Source organism: Grampus griseus (genome assembly GCF_964374135.1).
Source record: "Grampus griseus genome assembly, chromosome: 1".
Taxonomy (NCBI): domain Eukaryota; kingdom Metazoa; phylum Chordata; class Mammalia; order Artiodactyla; family Delphinidae; genus Grampus; species Grampus griseus.
Window position 1 is genome coordinate 182,668,666 of NC_139017.1, and position 21,582 is coordinate 182,690,247.

General features: G+C 57.9%; 1 protein-coding gene across 4 annotated transcripts; it reads left to right on the plus strand.

Moving 5' to 3' along the window:
- Positions 1-21,508, plus strand: SLC35E2B (solute carrier family 35 member E2B). Of its 4 annotated transcripts, none has more exons than XM_082649292.1 (10): positions 6,529-8,193; positions 10,636-10,872; positions 10,974-11,038; positions 11,142-11,277; positions 11,485-11,612; positions 13,246-13,366; positions 14,312-14,365; positions 14,659-14,731; positions 15,808-15,953; positions 17,522-21,508. In XM_082649292.1, exons 1-10 carry the CDS (start codon positions 7,934-7,936, stop codon positions 17,757-17,759), a joined length of 1,458 nt encoding a protein of 485 aa, XP_082505418.1. In that variant the 5' UTR covers positions 6,529-7,933; the 3' UTR covers positions 17,760-21,508. The 4 variants fall into 4 exon arrangements, with proteins under 4 accessions (XP_082505420.1, XP_082505418.1, XP_082505419.1 ...); XM_082649293.1 differs by having other exon boundaries at positions 16,643-17,661; XM_082649294.1 differs by lacking the exon at positions 6,529-8,193 and adding an exon at positions 1-167 and having other exon boundaries at positions 10,636-11,038.
- Positions 21,509-21,582: the final 74 nt, after the last annotated feature.

Below are 21,582 nucleotides of genomic sequence, written 5' to 3' on the forward strand. Positions count from 1 at the left end.
CGCCGAGACGTGGGCGGGTCGCCGTGTGGAGGCGGGGGCGACGGGGCCCCGGGTGACCGCGTCCTTCGCCCCGGCGCGCTGAAACTCCGCCCGGATGCGGCTGCGGGTCCCGGTGCATGTCCCCGAGGCTGCGGGGCCCGCGCGGCGTCTAGCCCGGGGACTTCTCGGTGGGTGAAGCGCTGAATTAAGCTGGCGGGGTGGGTCGCCTGCGGGGGTCGCCCTTTGCGTCTGGGCCGAAGTTCCCCCCACTAGCCACCTCCCTTCCCCGGCCCAGGACCCTCTGCGGGCGCGGCCGCTGAGCCACCCCAGGGCCTTGGCACGCGCGCGCCTGGGCGTCCGACGCCGCCGGGGGGCACAGTCCCTCGCGCCTTCACGACCGGTCCGCTCCTTCAGCGTCCACCGCATGGAGTTCCCGCCCCACCTCGCAGGTGTCCGCTCGGACCCCAGGCCTCCACGGCCGGCGCCGCGTTCCCGTCCCGGGTCCGCACGGCGCCTGAGGCGGGGCGGCTGGGCACAGGTGCGGCGGGGCTTTGGGGTCTCCGGAGCGGGTGGGGGGAGCCGCGCCCGGGTCGTGGGGGTGGGCTGTCAGAGGCGGGATGGGGGGGCACAGGGTCGGGTGTCCTTGCGTTTTAGCCCCCCCTCCCGCCGATGCCCCCCCGAAGTGGGGCATGGCCTCCGAGCGGCAGGTGCAACCGCTTCCGAAAGAACCGGGTAAAGATGCTCCGTCCGATCCGGAACCAAAGGGCGCGATCGCCCGCAAATTCATTGCAGTTGGTGTCTTTCTATGCAGGATTTTAGAAAACTGGAAATTATATAATGCCTACATCCTGCCGGGCGCTGGTCCTAGCGGACTGTTACTTTGTAGATTGGAGTGGGAAACTCCCAGTCAGGCCCAGAGCTAAGACTTCACTGTAGTCCTCAGGTGACTTTCCTGTAGCGGGTTTTACGGGGCCTGTGGGGTACAGGCAGTGCCCCCGCCCCACCGCCCCAAGCTCATCTTCTGAAGCCTTGAGGACCTTGCTCACCTACTGCTGCTGTATAAAAAAGAGAGGAAAAAAAAAAGCTATTTAGAGGCAGACTCTTTGTTTAGTGGCTTAAAGTTCTTTGTTTTTTAGTAGAGTGCAATGTACTTTACCAAAAATCTTTAAACTTGTAAGTAACATTGTAAAGCAGAATAAAACAATATTAAACAGCATGAAAAGGAACATTAAGGGAGGGAATAGGAAAGTTTTTACATTACAGAAGTCCATTTTCTTTTTAAAGTTTTTTTTTTAAATTGAAGTACAGTTGATTTACAATGTTGTGTTAGTTTCTGGTGTACAGCAGTGATTCAGTTATACACACACATTCTTTTTCAGATTCTTTTCCCTTCCATTACAGGTTATTACAAGATATTGATTGTAGTTCCCTGTGCTATATACAGGTCCTTGTTGTTAAGAAATCCATGTTCAGTGCACATAAATTAGAAAATGAAGGGGAGCCCAAACGCAAACGAAATGTAAAGGACCTGAGATTCTGCTCCCAGAGCGGGCCACAGTTGGTGACTTCGCCTGTGTGCTTCTGAACCATTTGTACTTTTTAAACGGGAACATACTGTGCAGAGGGCTTGTAACTCTGCTCTCACTTAATCTATGACAAATCTATTTTTGTCAACACTTGCAGGGCTACAGTGTCCCATTATGTGACAGGGTTTGTTACAAATTTCTTATCTGACACTTGGCTAGTGTCAGCTTCTTAGTCTTAAAAACAAAGCTTTTTAACATCCTTGTATGTACAGTCTTGGGCCTTTGTTGGATTATTTCTTTAGGATAAATCCCTGGAGGTGGAATTTCTGAATTAGTGTATAAAATTTGTAGACTTTAAGTATATTTTGTCTAAACTGCCCTGCTGACAATTTGAACCAACCTAGACTTCCTCACTAGGCATTTGAGAGCATCTTGAGTTGTTTGTTGGAGAACAGGGACTCTTGACCCCAGGCTGACAGGCCCTAGAATTTAAGGGTCTACGGAACTGGATGGGAAAGTTGACATCTTCATTTTCGCTAACCTCCACGCAAACTTCCCTTCGGTGGAGAATGTGCCGTGGTGGTCCTGCCCCCCCCCCCCCGTTTCAGAACCAGGCACCCTCCCCGTGGGTCGTGAGCCCTCGCTGCAGGGCTGGCGGAGGCTGGGCCGTTCAGGCCGTGGGAGAGGGGGCTCAGCGCCTGCACGTGACGGAAGTGTCACAGGTGTGCTTCTCGCTACGTGTCGCTGACCTGGTTTCCTTTCAGTCCCACGTGTGAACCCTCTTCTGAAGACAGCTCTAGGCAGGAGTAAAGTTAAGAGTCAACCCTGGCCTCGTGAGCCACCTACTCCGTGCTGGGTGGAAAAGGCTACGTTTCGGTTCTTGTTATTTGTGCTATAATCTGAGAGGGCAATAATTCAGACCTTTGTCACCAAGGGCCTGGGCGGGGAGCAGTGCCCCACGAGCCCTGCGTTCAGCCCTGTCCGCCCTGTTTCCAGGCCGACCTGGAAGGTGGGGTCAGTTTTTCGTTGTCAGATTGGGGCCGCTGACCTTCGGTCTTTCGCAGGATGAGAATTGCTTCTCGTGGAGGCACCTGGAGTCACGGGGCCTGAGAAAGAAGAACGGGCGGTGGAAACACGAGCCGGAGCTGGGGAGGGCAGCTGGGGTCTCCGCGGGGCTGGGTGAGCCACACCTGCTGGGCTCTGGGCCGCTGACACCTGGCCGCTGCCGGCCTCCATGTGCGATGCCCAGCGCAGCCGCGCGGGGCTTCGCCGCAGCCAGGAGCGGGCCTTCTGCTCAGGATCGGCGCTGCGGCCGGTAACCAGTGGTAAGTGCTGCGGTCACGTGCCCGCCCACCATCCGGGCAGAGAGGGCCTGGCCGGCCGTCAGCCGTGGCTACTGCAGGACGTGTCTCGTCCTCACTCCTGGGCCACGTCTACAGCACACGTTCATTCTCCGATGGGTGGCCGGTCGCACTTCCCAGCCGTCATGACGGGCACTCCCACTCTGGACGCTCTCGCAGGACTTCCCTGGGGGAACCTCGAGAGTGGAAGTGCTGATGTGTAGGGTGCGCAGGCGCGTAGCTCTCAAGAGGCTGCCACGCCATTTGCGCAAGTGCTCGTACCAGCCGCCCCGTAGCCGTGTCTGGGGGCCTCTGGATCCACACCTTCCAGCAGCTCTGGGTGTTGTCAGACCTGATGGTTTTTGGCAGTGGGGGTGGGTGGTGTGTCCAGCTCCCTGACCGCTGGTGAGGTCGACCCCCGTGGTTGGACGTGACCTTGCCTCCCTCCCCGCATTCTCACCTTCTGTAGCCCCTCCCCTCGAGGCCGGCCTTCTAATGAGCTCCGAACAGCAAACCAGCAAACGAGAAGGGGACGAGGTTACAAAAAGACTCGGGCCTCCTCGGGCGCTTTCTCTCAGCCGTTCCAATGCAGGCCAGGTGCCGGCTGCGGGCGGCCCCGCGGAGGGGTCTTCCCCCAACAGCTGGCCGGGGGTTGCGCGTGTGGGCTTGGAAGCAGGCGCCCCGGCCTTCGGGTGAGGCCTCGGCCCCTCCTGCCATCGTGACGGCCAACTGCCCAGCACAGCTGCTGCCAGAGTCCCGACCACAGAAGCTTGCGGGGTCGTAGGTGTGTCATTGCTCTGTGCCGCCGGGTGTGCGGTGCCGCGTTACACGGCGCTGGAGGGCTGATAAGCATCCTCTCTCGTGCTTATCGGCCGTTTGGAAACGCTCTCCTGCGCTGGTGCTTTTGCCCACATTTCCTATTAAGTTGTAGGAATCCGTTCCCTCTCCTTTGTCACGTCCTAACTGCCTCCTCCAGGTTGTCGCTTTGTCATTTAGTGTGTTCGTGTTACAATACGTTATAGTGCGTTTCGATGGCACAGAAGCTCTTAGTTTAGCCAACACAGTCTGTTTTATTTATATTTTCCTTTATGGGCATTGGTTTAAGATATTCTTTTTCAGGAGTTCGCTGCTGGTCCAGTGGTCAGGACTCAGCGCTTTCACTGCTGGGCCCGGGTTCAATCCCTGGTCGGGGAACTGAGATCCTGCAAGCTGTGTGGTGCGGGCAGAAAAAAAAAGACACTCTTTTCCTATACCAGGATCAGGAATATATTCTCTTACATTCTCCTCTAAACGTAAGGGTTTACACAGCTGCATTTCACAGACAGGCTGCGCAGGTTCAAGCCCTGAACTGTGGCCAGAGGCCGTTTCCCCACTTCACGTGTCTCACACGGGTGACAGCGTCCCTCCGCAAGGGTTGCTGTGAAGATTCATTGAGTTAATATGTGTGAGATGCTCGGTCAGACCCTACCTGCTTCCTAGGAAGTGCTCTGTGGGTGTTGCTAATCGTTATTTGTCTAGAATTGTGAGATCAGGGTCCAGTTTGTTTTCTCTGGTGTGGATAACGGCCATCCTAGCATCAGCGACAGTGGCCTCCCTTCTCCAACGAGCCACAGCCCCACTCTGTCTTGGACCAGAATTCTGCTTGTGCGGAGTCTCTGGGCCTCCGTTCCAATTTGTTTACTTGTTTCTGCACCGATACGGCACGTGACCTGGAATCCTCCTATCTGGATAGGCGCCTCCCCCTTCTCCTCCTTCTTCAAGGAAGTTTCCTGTCTTCTCCCCTTTGGACCTCCATCGAGTGCCCTTTGTTACTAACACGTACCTTGTAGGGATACACTTTGAGACTAAATATTCTGTTATTTCTAAATTTTCACCCAGCCCGAGTCGATTGTTAGTGTGATCATGGGCATGGTCGCCAAACGGAGATTTTCTAATTGCATCAGTCATCTGACTTTGTAACAGAAGGAAGTGCTTTCTCCTTTTCCCGTTTAGTGATCGTGGTGGATGTGTGGCTTCTAACCCTTTGCTATTATTTACTTTCTCTCTCAAACTGCATCCCTCACGCTGGCCCCTGTGTCCTTCTGATAAGTCCCCATCACCCTAGGAGCCCTCCCTCTCCTTCTGGCCCAGTTCCTGCCCCAGCCCTGGCATCAGCCGTTCCTCCAAGGAGGCTGGTTCAGCCCAGCAGAGAATGAGGCTTAGGAGCCGGCTGTGCTGCTGGGGGCGTCCCTGCCTCCAGGCCTCCCGGGGCGGGGGGGGGGGGGCAGCGGCCTGCACAGGCGTCCTGCGGCCACCCCTCCTTCCCCGCAGCGCACACCCTTGTCTGCCGCACCTCGCCTGCCTGGGGTGTCATCTGGAGCCTGCGCGTGTTCTCCGTGCCGCTGGCCCAGTTACTGGCCGGCTTCCTGTCCTTCGCTCTTCAGTGGGATGACGTTGTTCACCCGAGTGGTGGCTTGGTTCGGGTAGTTCTGTCTGTATTGCACGTTAGAGATTTTTGGTTTTAGAGTTGTCATTGATTTGATCATTTTTGGTTCCAGAGGGCGTGAATGTTGAAAAGGTGCGTGGCGTTGGCAGGATCTGCGCGTTGTGGATGCTGTAATGGTCTGCAGCCCCTGGCCTGGTGTTCAGCCTCTGCCGTCCATCCTCCTCTCCTCGGCTTTCGACGCCTGCGTTTTCTCACTGTCAGATCTGCACCTGTGGCAGGGAAACTGCAGCGGTGCCGGGTTCAGCGCCTCAGGTCAGGGAGACATGGTGTCTCTGTCTCGTTCCTGGTGGTTCCCACTTTGGTGGCTCCGTGGAGGGGCATCCGCTCGTTTCTCCGGGGGGTAAAGTTGTGATTGACCCTGGTCACCAGTTAACACCTCGCAGGGAAATAGTCGGAGGACACCGTAGTTTCATTCAGCAGTGGGACGTTTCCTCTCTAGTCTTGCCATGTTTTCATCCCGCTGATTTATTCCTGACAGTTTCTTTGTCTGTTTGTCTGCACGACTGCATCCTGTCCATCTGTCCCTCCTGGAGCAGCCAGGAGGCTGCTTCTCCCCCACTGGCAGCCTGCGGGCCAGGTGGTCTCTGATCTTTGATCCTCACCTGTCCTCAGGCTGAGTCGTGGAAGCTTTTCCCCAGGCGCCTTGCCTCTCCTTCTGGTGGCTGGGCTGTGGATGGGGCCGCTTTGGCCCTTGTGGACTGTGTCCAGAAGCAGGACCCCCGGTCACGTTGGTGGCTGCATCCTTGATGCCCGCCACCTCGAGCTCCCCGTGTGCTTCTGGGGGCCTTCGGAGCCTCCACGTCAAGTCCTGTCCTGAGTCGGATCTTCTTGGGAGCCCGGCGCCCCTGGTGAGATTTCCACTTCTGCCACCCTGGTCTTGATCCCCAGGGACCCTGTTCTGGTGACTTTCAAAGCAGCACGTCCTGCTTGCCGGTGGGCACTCGGCTCCCCCTGCCCCGTCTCCTGCCTTGGCTCAGCTCCCAGGGCACTGAAGGGTGCCCAGAAGCTCGGGGCTGCTCAGCTGCTTTCTCCGTCAAGGCCTCTCCTTGGGGCCCTGATTTCTGTCCTCAAGGTCTGTCCCGTGCCTGTTGAATTCCCCAGAGAAGGGTCTTCTGGCGTCCGGCCTGGAGGGCCACCCGCCCTGGTCTCTGCTTTCCCTGCCACCTCGGCCTCCATCACAGCCCAGGGGCCTCGTTCACTGCCTGGTCTCCGCCGCTTCTCTGTAGTGGCCCCTCCTTATTCCAGCCCCCCGGCCCCACCCCCGGAGCCGCTGGAGGAGCCCTCCAGGCCTCAGACCCCCATCGCCTGACGAAGCAAAAGCAAGCAAACAACTAGGAACCCTGGTGTGACTTGGGGAGTCTTGTCGAGAAGGAGCAAGACAGGACCGTCCATTCCCAAGCTGATTTCATCTGTTTGTTTGTTGGGGGCTGGGCCACGCGGCTTGCGGGATCTTAGCTCCCCGACGAGGGATTGCACCCCGGGCCACTGCGGTGAGAGCGCAGAGTCCCAACCAGTGGGCCGCCAGCGAAGTCCCGTGATTTCACTTTTTAAGACTTTCAAAGCCCTTGTTCTGACTCCAGAGGCATTTGGACTCCTTCCGGAAACTACACACACGGAGGCTGCCGACCCCTCCTGCTGCACGCGAAAGCGGGGGGGTCTGCCTGTCCCTTGGCTGTCGCGTCCTCGGTCACCAGGCTGGGTGGGCTGCTTGTGGACTGTCGATGGTCAGGAAGAGGTCACGCGCTGGAGGGAGCCTGAGCATCCGTCCTGGGCTCCCTGGGCCCTGCTCTGGACGCAGTGGACAGCAGTGCTGGTCTGTGATGGAGCGCCTGCTGCCTTCCAGTCCGGAACCTGCGGCAGGACACAGAAAGCTCCTGGCGCCACCTGAGACCAGGTCACCAAGGGCAGACGGTCCGGGAGGCTCTGGTCTGAACAGGCATCTGTCTCCCCAGGTGCTGCCTGGCTCTTTTTCATGTATAAATCCTCAGCTTTCGGAACGGCCTAGAAAACAGCGCGACGCCCGCCATGCTTGCCCGCTTGCGTCCCCTGTCCTTGCGGCCCAACCCAGACCCCCCCCCCCGCCCCCAGCTTGAGTTCCCAGTTCTTTGCTCTTAACAGCACTTTCTGTGCTTTTATTTCTAATGACATGTTGTGTCTGGACACACTTGAGTGCACTGGTGGCGCTGTGTCGTGTGTCTCCTTCCGCGACTCGGCCTCAGCATTTCCGACGGCTGTAAGGTTTGCCCATCACCCATCGCCCGTATGCGGCTTCCCTCTGCCCGCTGTGGGCGTCCATCCCCACCCGCTGCCATCTGCGTCCCTGTCGACAGGCGCCTAGGTTCTGTTTGGCTTTTGTTTTGCTGCTGGCAAAAAAGTGCCGCGTTGACCCCATCTGACGGACGCTCTGTCCCCGTGCCATCCCGGCCACGGGCTCTGCTGACTCTTTCTTACGTTCCCTGTCACTTGCGGTGACTCCTGAAAGGTCCATCCCCACCGTTTCGGTCTGAATCTGTTTGCGTCTGTGCTGCCACCTGCTTTCAGCCTGGGACAGTCGGGAGGCACTGGAGCCTCGTGTGCTGGGTGGGCGGGGGTGTGTGTGTGTGATGGATTCTGCTTCTTCAGAGGCCGCCAACACCCTCCACCCTCGGGGCAGATGGGGCAGAACCTCCAGGGCGGGTAAGGGTACAGCCCAGCACGATGACCTCGGGGGTCGTGGGTGCCCCGTGGGCGCAGACCCAGCAGAAACACAAGGAACGACCTGCACAGGACGGACGTGGTGGACGGTCTGGGGCCCGGTGTGGTCAGCAGTGGGGATGAGTCCCTTGTGGCTTGTTCATCCAGTGAAATACCACACCGTCACCAGGTGAGCGGCAGCTGTGGAACTGCACGGACCCGTCTTTGTTTCAAAGCAGCTTCTTGTTGAGGAAGGAGAGCGGGCGCCCCAGGGCCTTGGGGCTCAGCAGCGGAGCTCTGGCGTCGGGCCAGAGCTCCTTGAGCTGCAGAGAAGGAGGCGGAGGCCCGGCTGGCGGTGCTGCCTGGGAAGCTGTGCGTTTCCCAGACGGAAACCGAGTGGAGAGAGTCGGGGGAAGCGCCTGCACCTTGCCTCCAGCCTCGTTTTGTGACGAGAGAGAGGAAGGGCGATGGGACCCTCCCCGGGGGCTTCTGGAGCGTCACCTCGCCAACAGGTTTGCTTTTGGGGCCTCAGTGGTGGCGTCGGGGCTTGTGTGACAAACACCGGGTCTGGGGCCCTGAAGAGAGGGGCTTGGCGCCATCAGTGGGCCTGACGGGGGCTCCCTTGAGAGGCAGAGCCCCCGCGGCCAGTGGGAGCTGTGCCCTGGGGGGGGCCCGGCTGCAGGGCTGGGCATCCAGACGGGGTCAGCCAGGGGCCCGGGGGTGGGGCGCCATCTCTCTGCTCTCGGGGATCCCGAGCTACACACGGGCTTTGTTCCTGTGTTTTCCGTCCACCCGCAGCTGCGCCCCTGTTCCCAGCTGGGGGGCAGCACGGGCTCCCCATACCCCCGCTGGGCCACAGCCGGTCCAGCCCACGGAGGTGCAGCTTCCAGCAGGGTGTGGCCCAGAGAGGACGGCGGGACCGGGCTGGGAAGAGGAAGGAGGACGGGGCGTTAGCGGAGATCTGGCCCCGTCAGCACCCAGAGGGCTCGAAGGGCTCGTGTGTATCGCGGGGGCAGTGGGGGCCCACGGGAGGACCACGTGCATTCGTCGTGGTCTGGGGTGCGTTTGGGGAGCTGCCCTGGTGTCCCGAGGGTCGGGGTGCATGTCAGGCCTGGGTGCCCACCGGGACCTGGTGCTGCTGAGCTTGTGGGGTGACCGAGAGCACTGGGTGGACACGGGGAGCTGGGGGGCTGCTCAGCCAGGAGCCTGGCTTCAGGTGGGATCAGGGAGTCACAAGTCCGTCTGGGTCACGCATGCCTGGAAGTTAGGTTAAAGCACGACGGGCGCCCCCCGAATGTCAGCATCGGAGGGACGAGGACATAGGCAGCCAGCTTGGCTGCCTAGAGGTGGGGGCAGGGGGCTGGGAACTGCGGTTTGGTGTCACTGAGGAGGAGTGGCCAGGGCTCCTGAGCTGGGCAGGTGGTGTCACTGGGATGCTGCTTAAAGCCAGAACTGGGATTTCCCTGGCGGTCCAGTGGTTAGGACTCAGCGCTTTCACCACCAAGGGCACGCATTCAATCCCTGGTCGGGGAACTAAGATCCCACAAGCTGCGTGGCGTGGCCAAAAAAATAAATTAAAAAAAAGAAGGGCCGGAACTTGAAGCGCTCACCCACCAGCAAACGGGAGAGACCGGGTCGGACTTCGCCTGTGATCTGAGGGAGTGAGGGGTCTTTCTTGAGAAGTCGTGGCCACAGGCCTGAGCGCCAAGCAGGTGTGGGTCTGTTGAGGGAGGATCACCCTCTCCTGGGCACCTGCAGAGGCAGTGCCCATGCCCGCTCCAAGGCCCGCCCGCCCTCAAGCCCAGGAGGAGGTCCCCTGGCCGAGGATCTGTGCACGCGAACAGCCCCCTCGAGCCAGCGGGCCGCTGACCCGCTGAGAGGCTGAGGGTCATACTGTCAGGGCTTGGGTGATGAACTGTTGGACCGTGAAAGAGAGGATGCAAAGAAGGAATCGAAAGTTGAGAGAAACAGGCCAGTTTGAAACGGTAACAAATAGAACTCGAAGAACGCAGGGGTTGGAACTCAAAACCCGATGGAGGGACAGAAACTCAGAGTCTCTGACGGGGCAGGTCAACCCTCCCACAAAGGACAACTCAGAACACTGGATGAAATATTAAGAAGTTGGGTGAGGGCGTGGGAGAGCCAGCCTGGTGGGAAGAGCTCCGGGCGAGGGGGCCCCTTCCTCAGCGGCTCTGGTTGGTCCCAGGGTGGGTGGGAAGGTGCAGAGCACTTGTGACAGCTTCCGGGGTGGGGGCGGAGAGCCCAGGCCTCAGCCGAGCTGCGGGAGGGCAGCCTGGAGGATGAGCGCGAGGCTGGGCCGGTGCTTGGGGGGTGCGGGGTGCCCTGGGGGTGGGGCGGGGCTGGAAGAGGCAGGGGTTGGCAGGTACTGTAGAAGGAGTTCCGGCGGGATCGGCTGGAGGGTCAGGTGTGTGAGGAGGGAACGGAGGCTGGTAAAGGCTTTGGTCTCAGAAACTTATTGGAAGACAAGTCCGAGCTGTCGGGGCGCCCGCTCCTTTGGGGCTGGAAACAAGGCCAGGACCCCGAGTTTGCGTCTTGAAAACTCTAAGTGGGTGATTAAACTCGGCAGGACCTTAGCCGCTCACGCAACGCCGTCCTTTCCTTCCCACTCCAGCCCGCGCCCCGCCCAGTGCCACCTGCATGGCCGCTGCCTCCGTCCCCGCGTCCCTGCCCTGCGCTGCCCGCCGCCCCTGAGATGTCGGCATCCGCTAAGCCCGCGGCCCTGGCAGAGCTGGCTCCGGGCCCCGGTGAGAAGCCGGGGGGACGGCCGCTCCTGGCCTGGGGCCCCGTGTTTGGCCACCGGAGTGAGAAGATCGCATTTGGCCAGAGCGAAGGTGGCCCCGACGAGCAGGTGCTCACGGTCACCGTCACCGAGACAACCGTCATCGAGGCGGACCTGGGCATGTGGGGTGCCCGCGCCCTCATCTACCTCACACTCTGGTTCTTCTTCAGCTTCTGCACCCTGTTTCTCAACAAGTACATCCTGTCCCTTCTGGAAGGGGAGCCCAGCATGCTAGGTACCCCACCGGGCGCTGGCGGCGGGATGGAGCTCCCGGCGGGGCGGAGCCCCTCTGCTCAGCTGGCGCCCCCCGCCCCCCCCCCCCCCGTCTCCTCCTCCAGGGGCCGTGCAGATGCTGTCAACCACGCTCATCGGCTGTGTTAAAATATTTGTTCCCTGCTGTTTGTATCAGCACAAAACCCGGCTTTCTTACCCTCCCAACTTCATCATGACCATGTTGTTCGTGGGTCTCATGAGGTAAGCAGCTAACGTTCCTGGTTGAGGGACTGAGTTTTTTACACGTAAAACACTTCCCCCTGGCTGACTGTTACCATCAGGTGATCCTGGGAGGGAGGGGGCCGGGCGGGGGCGGGGCAGACGCGCACACCCTCTGGGCTCCTACCAGGTCTGCCCCGTGGCTGCAGAGGCACCAACTCATCCCTGTGACGCTGTTGACTGTCTTAGGTTTGCAACAGTGGTTTTGGGTCTGGTCAGCCTGAAAAATGTGGCGGTGTCCTTTGCTGAGACGGTGAAGAGCTCGGCCCCCATCTTCACTGTGATCCTGTCCCGGACCGTCCTGGGGGAGCACACCGGTGAGCAGCCTCCAACGCCCGGGCGTGCCAGCTCCTCCGGGGGCCGCTCCCACCCACGTCACCCTGGAGCTCAGCTCCCTCCACTTCCCTCCTTGTCGTTTCTTAGCCTCAGAGGCCCGGGATGGTAGGAGCTGGGTGAAGGAGTGACAGGCAGGTAACCTCGGTGCCATTTCTGTCCCAGGAATCTGCCAGGCGCCCCGGCCCCTCCTCCGCACCCCCTCCTGCCCTCCACTGTGGCTCCCCAAAGCTCAGCAGAGGGGACTTGTTACAAATTTCCAACCTGGGCTGCGGGCACGCGCTGCCAGCTGCACACGTCCCGGACTTTCCCGCCAACCGTTTAGAGAGTGTGGTTCCGTGAAGACAAGCAGAGTGCAGACTCGTGGACGTGACACGTCGTGTTTGACCCCGGGGGTGGGGGGCGCTCACAGAGGGAGACACGTGCTTGCTTCAACTAGTAAAATGACAAAAAGGTAAAACAAGGCGGCACCTGCCTCAGGGAGAGAGGAGGATGGGGACGGACGGGGCGCAGCCAGGCTTCTCGCAGACGTGCCCTTGGAGCCGCACAAACGCTTAGGTGATGGTAAAACAGCATCAGATCAAAGTGTAAAAGCGATTCCTAAAATCGTACTCGGCAGGAAACAGCCTGACCGCACATCAAGCTTCACCATGCAGAAAGGATTTATCTCAAGGGCCTTAAAAGCATCACACTTTGGGCTCCAGCTGCGGTGGGTACGTGTGTAGAAAACCAGCTGTCTTGCTGAGAACAATTAGGAAATCTTGATAAAATTTAGCAAAAAAAAGTCTGTTGGGGAGGCGTTGGAGAATGATGAAGGTGCCAGGACTTGAGGGACCCCAAGGTTTGGGGTCCCCAGAGGAGTGACGCCCTGTGGGTCAGCCCCGGCAGAGCCCCGAGTCCACGAAGGCGCCTGGCCCCTGGACGGCCTCCCAGCCATGGCCCCTGCGTGAGGTCCGCCATCCAGCAGAGGCCTCCTTCTGTGGTGATGCTCTCAGCCTCAGGCCACGTGGGCCTGTGGGTTTGCTGTGTGGACAGCGCTGTCCTCGGCGGGGGTGGGGGCTACGGTCATCTGAGGGCTGCATCTCTGCTCCTTTTTGCTGAACACGAGAGGCTAGTCCCCTCATCTGCTTTGAATTTCAAGATAAATGGAATGCTGTGTCTGAAATCAAAGCAGCGGTACCACATGAAGCTGGATGCCCTGTGTGCAGAGTGACGTGATTTTCTGTTGCACCGAGTGGTCTTAGCCTTACCTTCACGTCAAGGCTGTTGGTTAGATTTCAGAACGAAGGCTGGAGCGCTGGACACTCTGAGGGTCTGGGGCCTCCCTCCTCTCCCAGCCTTCCCTGGAGACCACCCTTCACCCAACTCGTTTTGCAGATGAGGGTTCGGGGTCAGGGGGTGGGGTGCAGGGAACAGGGCTTGGAGCTGGTGGCTCTGGCTGCCGTGCCCCTGGCACCTGGCTCTGGAGCGGGTGACAGGAGGCATGTGCTATATTTTCCGTCCAGCGAGAAGAATCAAACAAAGTGAGTGTGCAGAGCACTCCTGGGGCGGGGTGGGGGGTAGCCCGGCCCGCTGGGGGGCGCTGCAGCCCGGCCCCTGTGTGCTGTCGCTCCGCAGGGCTGCTGGTCAACCTCTCGCTCATCCCTGTCATGGGCGGCCTGGCGCTGTGCACGGCCACTGAGATGAGCTTCAACTTCCTGGGGTTTTCGGCCGCCTTGTCCACCAACATCATGGACTGGTGAGTCCCGTGCCGCGTGGGGTTCCGTGTCCCGCAGGACGGGGGATAGATGTCACACCCCAGTGGCGGCTGAGCCGTCTTGCTGACACCTCTGCACAGCCTGCTGTCTCAGCGTCACCACTTCTGAGAAAAGAGAGGAAACAGCAGCAACACGGTTTCCAAGGGTTTCTTGTTGCCATTACTTCCAAAGAGAAACAGGCCCATCTGGAGGGTTTGAATTTGAATAATACAGCTGAAAAATGAAAAATCACCTTTCATTTCATTTCTCACACTTTGCTGTGTTTCCTTCAGCCTTTCCCAGAAACACAGTCCAGCTCACGTCGTAGTTTGCATATCGCCTGTTAACTCCGAGCACAGGATGGTCTCCAGAAGCCTCCTCGCTCACCTGCAGACGCTGCAGACCTCGTGACTTAGATCTGCAGGAAACATCTTCACACGGCTTTCCCTCTAGGTTTCTGACGGGCCTGCAGCGTAAACCCCCGGGGGGGGACAGGGCCTGTAAACCTGTGCAGCAGGCTTGTTGCTCTGGTTTAAGCCCCCTTGGCCAGAGCTGCTGTGCACCCAGCGTCCAGGGAGCAGCGTCGTTCTTCAGAATGCTGAGCCCTCTGGCTCCAGGGAAGCTGGACGCTGTCTGGTCTTCCCATTGGCCACGGCGGGCCTTCCCGGCCAGCAGTTTTGTCTCTGTTTTTTTCCCAGGGTCTTCCTGTGCTCACACTGTCTGTTCCGTGGCCGCTGCCGAGCAGAGCTGGGTAACCTCAGGCATGTCCTCAGCCTCTGAGACCTCAGGTTACCCATCTGTGAAAGGGGCAGCTCAGCCCGGCTCACAGCAGACGCCAGGGCCATCCCCAAGGAGCTGCCGTGTGTCCCTGTTTCTGGAGGACAGGGCGCTTCGGCCGTGTGAGGTACCATCTGACCTCTCGTAACCTCTTCTTTTCTTTATTCTAGTTTGCAGAACGTTTTCTCCAAAAAGCTCCTCAGCGGGGACAAATATAGGTTCTCGTAAGTGTCACTGCTCCATGGAGACCAGACCACCCTGTGCCCTGACCCCTCCCATTTCATGGTGCCTTTAAAAGAACCTCGTTGAAACTTGGGAGAAAACCCCACCTGTTTCCAACTGCCCCTGGCCGACTCGTTTGAGGCTGCCTGTCACTGTCCCGTGGCCGGTGGGTCGCCTGTCAGGCCCGGCCGTCCGTTATCATCTGGGAGGAGATAAATAAACTGGGGCACCCTGGTTCCGCGGAGGGCGAGGGCGGGGGTGAGGCGGGGAGAGGATCAGGCGCCTGTCCCCGCAGGGCCGCGGAGCTGCAGTTCTACACCAGTGCAGCAGCCGTGGCCATGCTCGTCCCGGCCTGGATCTTCTTCATGGTGAGTCCAGCCCTGGTGCCTTCCCAGGTCAGGGCGAGCCCCGGGCGCCGGGCGTGCTGAATACAGAGGCCGCCACGCGCCCAGGGGGGTGGGGGGGGGACCGAGCGGAGCAAACCCGTGCGGGTCCTATGTGGGTCCGGTGCCCACGGGGGCCAAACCTCAGCCAGCGGTTCCCGGAAACGTTGCTGTGAGCGTTTTTAGGTGCACTTTTCTGTTGTTTTTTGGCTGCACCTCAGGGCTTGTGGGATGTTAGTTCCCCGGCCAGGGATTGCACCCGGGCCACGGCAGTGAAAGCGCTGAGTTTTAACCACTGGACCGCCAGTGAATTCCTGCACTTGTTTTTTTTTTAAATTTATTTGTTTATTTATTTTTGGCTGTGTTGGGTCTTCGTTGCTGCACATGGGCTTTCTCTAGTTGTGGCGAGCAGGGGCCACTCTTCGTTGTGGTGCGTGGGCTTCTCATTGCAGTGGCTTCTCTTGTTGTGGAGCACGGGCTCTAGGCGCGTGGGCTTCAGTAGTTGCGGCACGTGGGCTCAGTAGTTGTGGCACACGGGCTCAGTAGTTGTGGCTTGCGGGCTCTAGAGCACAGGCTCAGTAGTTGTGGCACACGGACTTAGTTGCTCTGCGGCATGTGGGATCTTCCTGGACCAGGGCTCGAACCCGTGTCCCCTGCATTGGCAGGCGGATTCTTAACCACTGCGCCACCAGGGAAGTCCCCCTGCACTTGTTTTTTATTACTACTGTTATTTAAAAACATTGTGACCACTGTTGAACAAGTCCCAGGGCAGAAGCTTATGAAACAGAGAGCAGTATGTCCCCCAGCCCCTCCCAGGCCCGCTCCTGGTGGAGCTGCTTCCCAGACGTGTCTGCGTGGGCACAAACACGCTCCTGTGCTCACGCGTGTCGTGGGATCCCGTCGGTCCTACAGAAGCACAGGTGCGCGTCTACGCACACCTCTCTTTTTAACACACGTGGAACTGGGCTGTCCTGTCCTACGGCTGGGCTCCAGCGTTGCGCTGGCCCCTGGGCTGGGGTCTGGGTGTCAGCACCGCGGGCGTCCCTCTGGCTCTGGCGCAGGACTTGCCGGTGATCGGGAGGAACGCGAGGAGCTTCCGCTACAGCCAGGACGTGCTGCTTCTGCTGCTGGCGGACGGCGTCCTCTTCCACCTGCAGAGCGTCACAGCCTACGCCCTCATGGGGAGGATCTCTCCCGTGACCTTCAGGTAAGGACCGCACCTCCCAAGAGGTGAGGTGCCTCCAGGTCACGTGCAGAGGGGAACGCTTGCCATCTAGACGTTTTATAAGAGGTGTTCGTGGTTGTGGAATCACAAATGTAGCGATCGCTGTGGTCACAGGTCGTAATTACTAGGCCGTTCTGTATTGGTGCCGTTTGAAACGTGAACAGGAAAGTCTGTGAAACAGATCTTTAGGGGAATCCCCACTGGGATTTTGTGCAGAAGCAGAAATCCTTGGAGTGGTGTGAGTGTACTTCTGCCCGAAACAGCACTGTCCGTGGAATCTCCCGGGATGACGGATTGTCCCGCTTCTGGGCCGCCCAGGGTGGGAGCCGCAGGCCACGTGTGCTGCTGAGCGCCTGGGGCGTGCCAAGTGCCACGAGGAACCAACGTCTGACATTTCTCTAACTTTAATCAGTTCACACGAGCAGCCACACGTGGCCATCGGCTCCCTGCTGGTAACTTAGCACTGAGCTCAGGTCTCACAGGCTTCTTCTCTGTAACTGGGCGGACTTAGCGAAAGCGAAAGCGTGATTTGACACCGGAGCATTTTCAGTAACAAATAGAAAGGAGTCCGCTGAGGTTGCCAGCAGGCCTGGAAATCCATGCAGTGATGTCAGCGGGTCTGCCCGTCAAGTTGTCGTAGAAGCCAACGGGCCTTTGTCCTTTAACTTCAGAACTGTCACTGGAGAGCGGAATTGTACCCAGGAGTGATGGCAGCAGGTGCGTCGCTGCGCTGGGGCCTCCCGGGGTGCACGCACCCTCTGCCCGAGTCCTGGAGGGGAGCTGCCTGCTGATTGCTGAGGTCTCCTGAAGCTCTCGCTGTCACAGTCTGTCACACGGTCCTGTTTCCATTTAGGGCCAGGAATTATATCCACATACCCCTGAAACTTTGTTTTTCAGTGATTGTTAGTTGACGGTTCAAAAAAGGCAGAAAACAGAAGACCAGTTCTTTTTATTTTATTAAAAAAATTTTTTTTGGCTGCTGTACGGGATATGGGATCTAGTTCCCCGACCAGGGACCAAACCTGGGCCCCCTGCATTGGAAGTGCGGAGTCTTAACCACTGGACCACGAGGACAGTCCCCAAACCAGTTCTTTTTAAAGAAAATAGCTTTAGGTAGAAAAGTACAAAAATTAAGTTTAAATTGTTCTCAATGGCAGCCCAGGAGACAAGCCCTGTCGTGTTCACTTTATCTTCATGAGGTCCCAGCAGTGGCTGAGCAGGGCTGTGTCACTTCCCAGATACTCTCTCTAATGATCGGTTCTCTCAGGCGCTCTCAGAGGAACCTTCCTCGTTCTGTGGAGAGCACGCTGCAGTAGTGAGGGGTCAAATGTCACGATAGCTATAATGTACTTAGAAATATTTCCGTCAAAAAAAGGACGAAGCAAAATAAGGCAAAACGCTGAGTGTGAAGATGGGACTCGGCTTTTTGTTGGAAGTGTCGCTACTTCTCGGTGACCTTTTTCCTAGTAGGAAGGACCCCAGCATGAAAGAGTGGGGTTAGCGGAGACGCCTTCGGCCCCCGCCGACGTCCCCGCTGTCCTCTCCCGCAGTGTCGCCAGCACCGTCAAGCACGCCCTGTCCGTCTGGCTCAGCGTCATCGTTTTCGGCAACAGGGTCACCAGCCTGTCAGCCGTGGGCACCGTGCTGGTGACAGCAGGAGTCCTGCTCTACAACAAGGCCAAGCAGCAGCAGCGGGAGGCCATGCAGAGCCTGGCTGCGGCCACCAGCCAGTCCCCAGACAGCAGCCCTGAGCCGCTGCTCCCCCCGGACCCCCGGCCACACCACTGAGCCCCGGAGCCTCAGGGGCGCAGCGCACCATGCCGCTCCTTGCCAGTGGGGGACCCCCTTCGCCTCTCCTGCTCCCTGGATGGCAGGCGTGGGGCCTCTGGCTCCACGGGTCACAGTCCGGGTGTGGGAGGTGCGGGTGGGCAGCCTTTCCCGCTCTTTCCTGGGATGTTCGGTCAGAGCTGTGGGAGCTCGAATCGGGGTCCCAGATGTCAGCCCCTGGGGCACAGACCACAGCTGCCACTGAGCCGTTGCCGAGCCACGTGACAACCTCCTCCTGGCGGCCTCTGCGCACCCCCTGCAGCCAGGCCAGGCCCCGATTCCTCTGTGGGTGACGACCACTGGGGACAGCTGTGAAGCCGGGGCTGCAGCCAGGTGCCGGCGGCTGCCCTCCCCACTTGTAGCCGGCGGAGAGAACCCGCTTCCCCACGCCAGCCGTCGGCGGCCACCCGAGGTACGTCCGGCTCCTCGGCTGTCAGGGAGTCTGTCCGCTGCCCAGACACGGAGGCCACGGCATCGGGGCACTGAGCGGAGAGGGGACAGCTGGGGTGCAGAGACCGGCATTCCCTGCTCCTGAGGATGGAGTGTCCGGCCCCGGCGTCCCGCCCTCCTGCCCGAGGCCGAGCTGCCCGCATCAGCACCACTTAGGGAAGGTCACTCACGGAGCGAAGGCGGCCCCACCCCTTTCCGTGCCTGCTGCGCCGAGCTCCTCACCTGAAGGTCCAGCCCTCACCTGCGGCCGGGGCTCCCCAGAGGCCCAGACGTGGTTTCCAGCCCGAGGCTGCGGGCAGCCCCCCGCGGTGTTTGGCTCAGGGAGGGGGCTTCTGTCCCTTCTGCTCCCCTGGGTGAGAGGCAGGCTGTTCGGAGCGCCCCTGGGGAGCACCCGTCCCCACTCAACTGGTCAGGAGCCTTGCCTTGTCTCATCAACGAGGCTTTTAGGATTTTCCCTCGTGAATGATGAGCAGGACGAGTGTGGAATATTTACTGTTTTTGTTATGCTGCGTTTAAAATGACAGTGTAGGTTTTTAAAAGGAAACACAGGCATAGGTGGCTTATGGAACGCATCGTGTATGCCAGGTAAACCACAGTCGGACCCACGGCCTGGCCCGGCCCGCCTCCTCCAGAGCAGACAGACGGACAGCCAGCCAGGTGTTTGAGGCCTGTGGTGGGCTGAGGCGCCACCCCTCGCTTCACCTCTTGCCTCGCAGCCCGTTGGGATTTCTGATCGGGACGCAGCCCCCTCCCTCCCACCAGGCTAGAGCTCTGGGGCTTGTCAGGTGCAGCCCTACTCGGGGCCGCGGGCTGGCCACCTGGCCATCTCCAGCCAGCCTGCGGACAGAGCCACCCGAAGGCACAAATCGTTCCCTGAGTCTCAGGCAGCATTCCCAGCTGTTCGGGGCCTGGGCTCCCTGATTGCTTCTCTGGTTTTCCAGTTGGCTTCTCAGCTGGAAAATATAAAAGAGCCCCTCCTGGAGAGCAGATCTCTTGGAAACAAAGAGCAATAACTATATCTCATTAAGTTCCGCTAACTTTAAAAATCTTGTAATGATGATGGATTAAAATGAGGCCTTTTAAACTACAAACAACCTTTTTACGAAGCTGACCTCCTGCTCCAGAGGACGGCGGGTCACACGCACCTTCGCTGTGCAGGGGTTGCTCGTGTGACTTTCCCAGGTTTCATCCCTTTCCTCTTTTTCTGCTTCCCCCCAAAACCAAACTAAAGAGGATTCTTTGGCGGTAGCTGGGGTGGCGGCTGGTGCACTGATCTGTGAGGACCAGCGAGAAAGCACCGTTTCCCTGGGGCTGCTGCCTCTGCCCTCAGACTGTGGCCACTGTGCCCACGGCTGATGGGGAGACGTGAACAGAAGGGGTGCATCTGTGGTTGCCCACGGCAGACTGTCATCTGAGTGTTATCAGGTGCCAGCCGCCTGTGTCCGAGTGTTGTTAGGGACCTGGGTCCCTGCCTCCTGTGGACGTGCCCCTCCCTCCACTCTCATCCTGTTTTGATTTTCTAGATATTAGGACCAAGAAAGATTTTCCTAAATTATTAGTAAATGAGGCAGTTTCTAGCAAAGCTGCTTTTGAGACTTCTCCTCATCCCGGGTGGGAGACCACAAAACATGTGCTGCAGCTGCATTCTGTCTGCATCCCCACCCTTAAGTCGTCCACATGTTGGGCGTTTCCGCAGCCTGGCAATGGCATTTGTTTAATAACCGTACAGACATGTTTTTTAATTAACTTTGTTTAGTGGTTTTTTAGTATGTTCTTTTCACTGAACCATCGCAGGTGTGCTCGTACCAGTGTTGACACCGGGTGTTGTGTGTTACATTGGGTCCCTTCCTCCTATGTCTTTGGTCGTCATCCGTGCCTTTGTAAACAAACTCTTGAACCAGGCTTCTGAATCTGGTCATCTGCTTACTTACATTGATACGTAGAGATGTAGGATCCACACTTCTCTGGCTTTCAAGGAAATTTCCACTACTGAGTGGCATAAAAAAGGCTTTTTTAAAAAAGAATTCTGATAGTCATAATTTCCTGCATATCAGCATTAAAATCATATGCCTTGGAAAGCTGAGAATACTCTTGCACAATCCAAAATGTGTCTTTAATTTGTGAATCAAACAGTAAAAAATTGCTGCACGAGGAATGTCATCCATATGGAGCCATGCTCGTCACCAGCCCTTGAAGTACTTTCCCCAAACTGGTGGGCTTCCCCTCCTGTGCGGCGCTGACTGTCCCATGGACGGTCATTTATAGACGGGCCAGAGGGGATCAAAGAAATGCAACATGTCTTTTTACATCTGTCCAGGGGGTGTGCTTCCTGATGCCTGAAAGTATTTTCACTGTTCCCCTGGGTTGGAAAAATTAAACAAAGATGTTATTACAGGTAGAAACTCTCCTCTCTTTCTGCCTTTGACCAACATTGTGCTAAGGGCTCTGTTTTTCTCCAAAACACGTACATGCCCTGGTTGGGACCTCTTTGTTTTCTTAGTTTATAAATAAGAACGTCCCAGCTCCCCTGAAGAGTCTGCCTATTTCTCTATCCTGGCTGAGGGGCCGAGAGCAGAGTCATGAGGTTGTGCTGACCATCGCTTGGCGTACTCACCCTGCAGCTCAGGGTGTAAAACATTCCAGTTCGCTGTCTCTGTAGTATCTCCTCCTCTCCTCCTGAGGGCTGAGATTCTGAGTTTGATGGCCACTGGGTCCATGCCTAGATGTCCAAACTGAGTTGGAAACTGTTCTAATTGGCAAAGTCTTTGGTGTTTTGGGTTTTTTTTCCAGTTCTCATCAGAGGAAAACTGGCGTTCAGCTGATGTGCTATTTCTAGACTGCAGATGTGTGAGTAGCGTCTGCACCCGCCCAGGGCGGTGTTGTGGGCACCACGTTGCAGAGGGCCACAGTGAGAGTGACTTTCCCACACTGAAAAACTTGAAAATTATATCAATAATTGTCTATATCAGAACCAAGTTATATGTGCTTTATACCAAACAAAACTGCGGAGAACTAAAAGTACATTGTGCAAAATGTCTGTAGTGATTTCTATTTCACTTATTTCAGTATTTATGTGATGAGATGAATTCTTTCTAGAAAATGGTGGTTAAATAGCTGAGTCACTGCTAATTCTGCTATGGTAATGCATCGATGCTGTACAGTGAATCCTGTGGACGCCCCCTGGTTATTTTTGTCTCAGTTAAGCCACCATGGTAGCAACTATCTAGGACTCTTGTTCTGCGAAAGTAAAATAAATGTTCAGCGTGTACTGTTTTCTTCCTTGTGTAACTCTCCAGTGTTCGCGCTACTGAAATGAACAAGGGTGCGTTCTTAT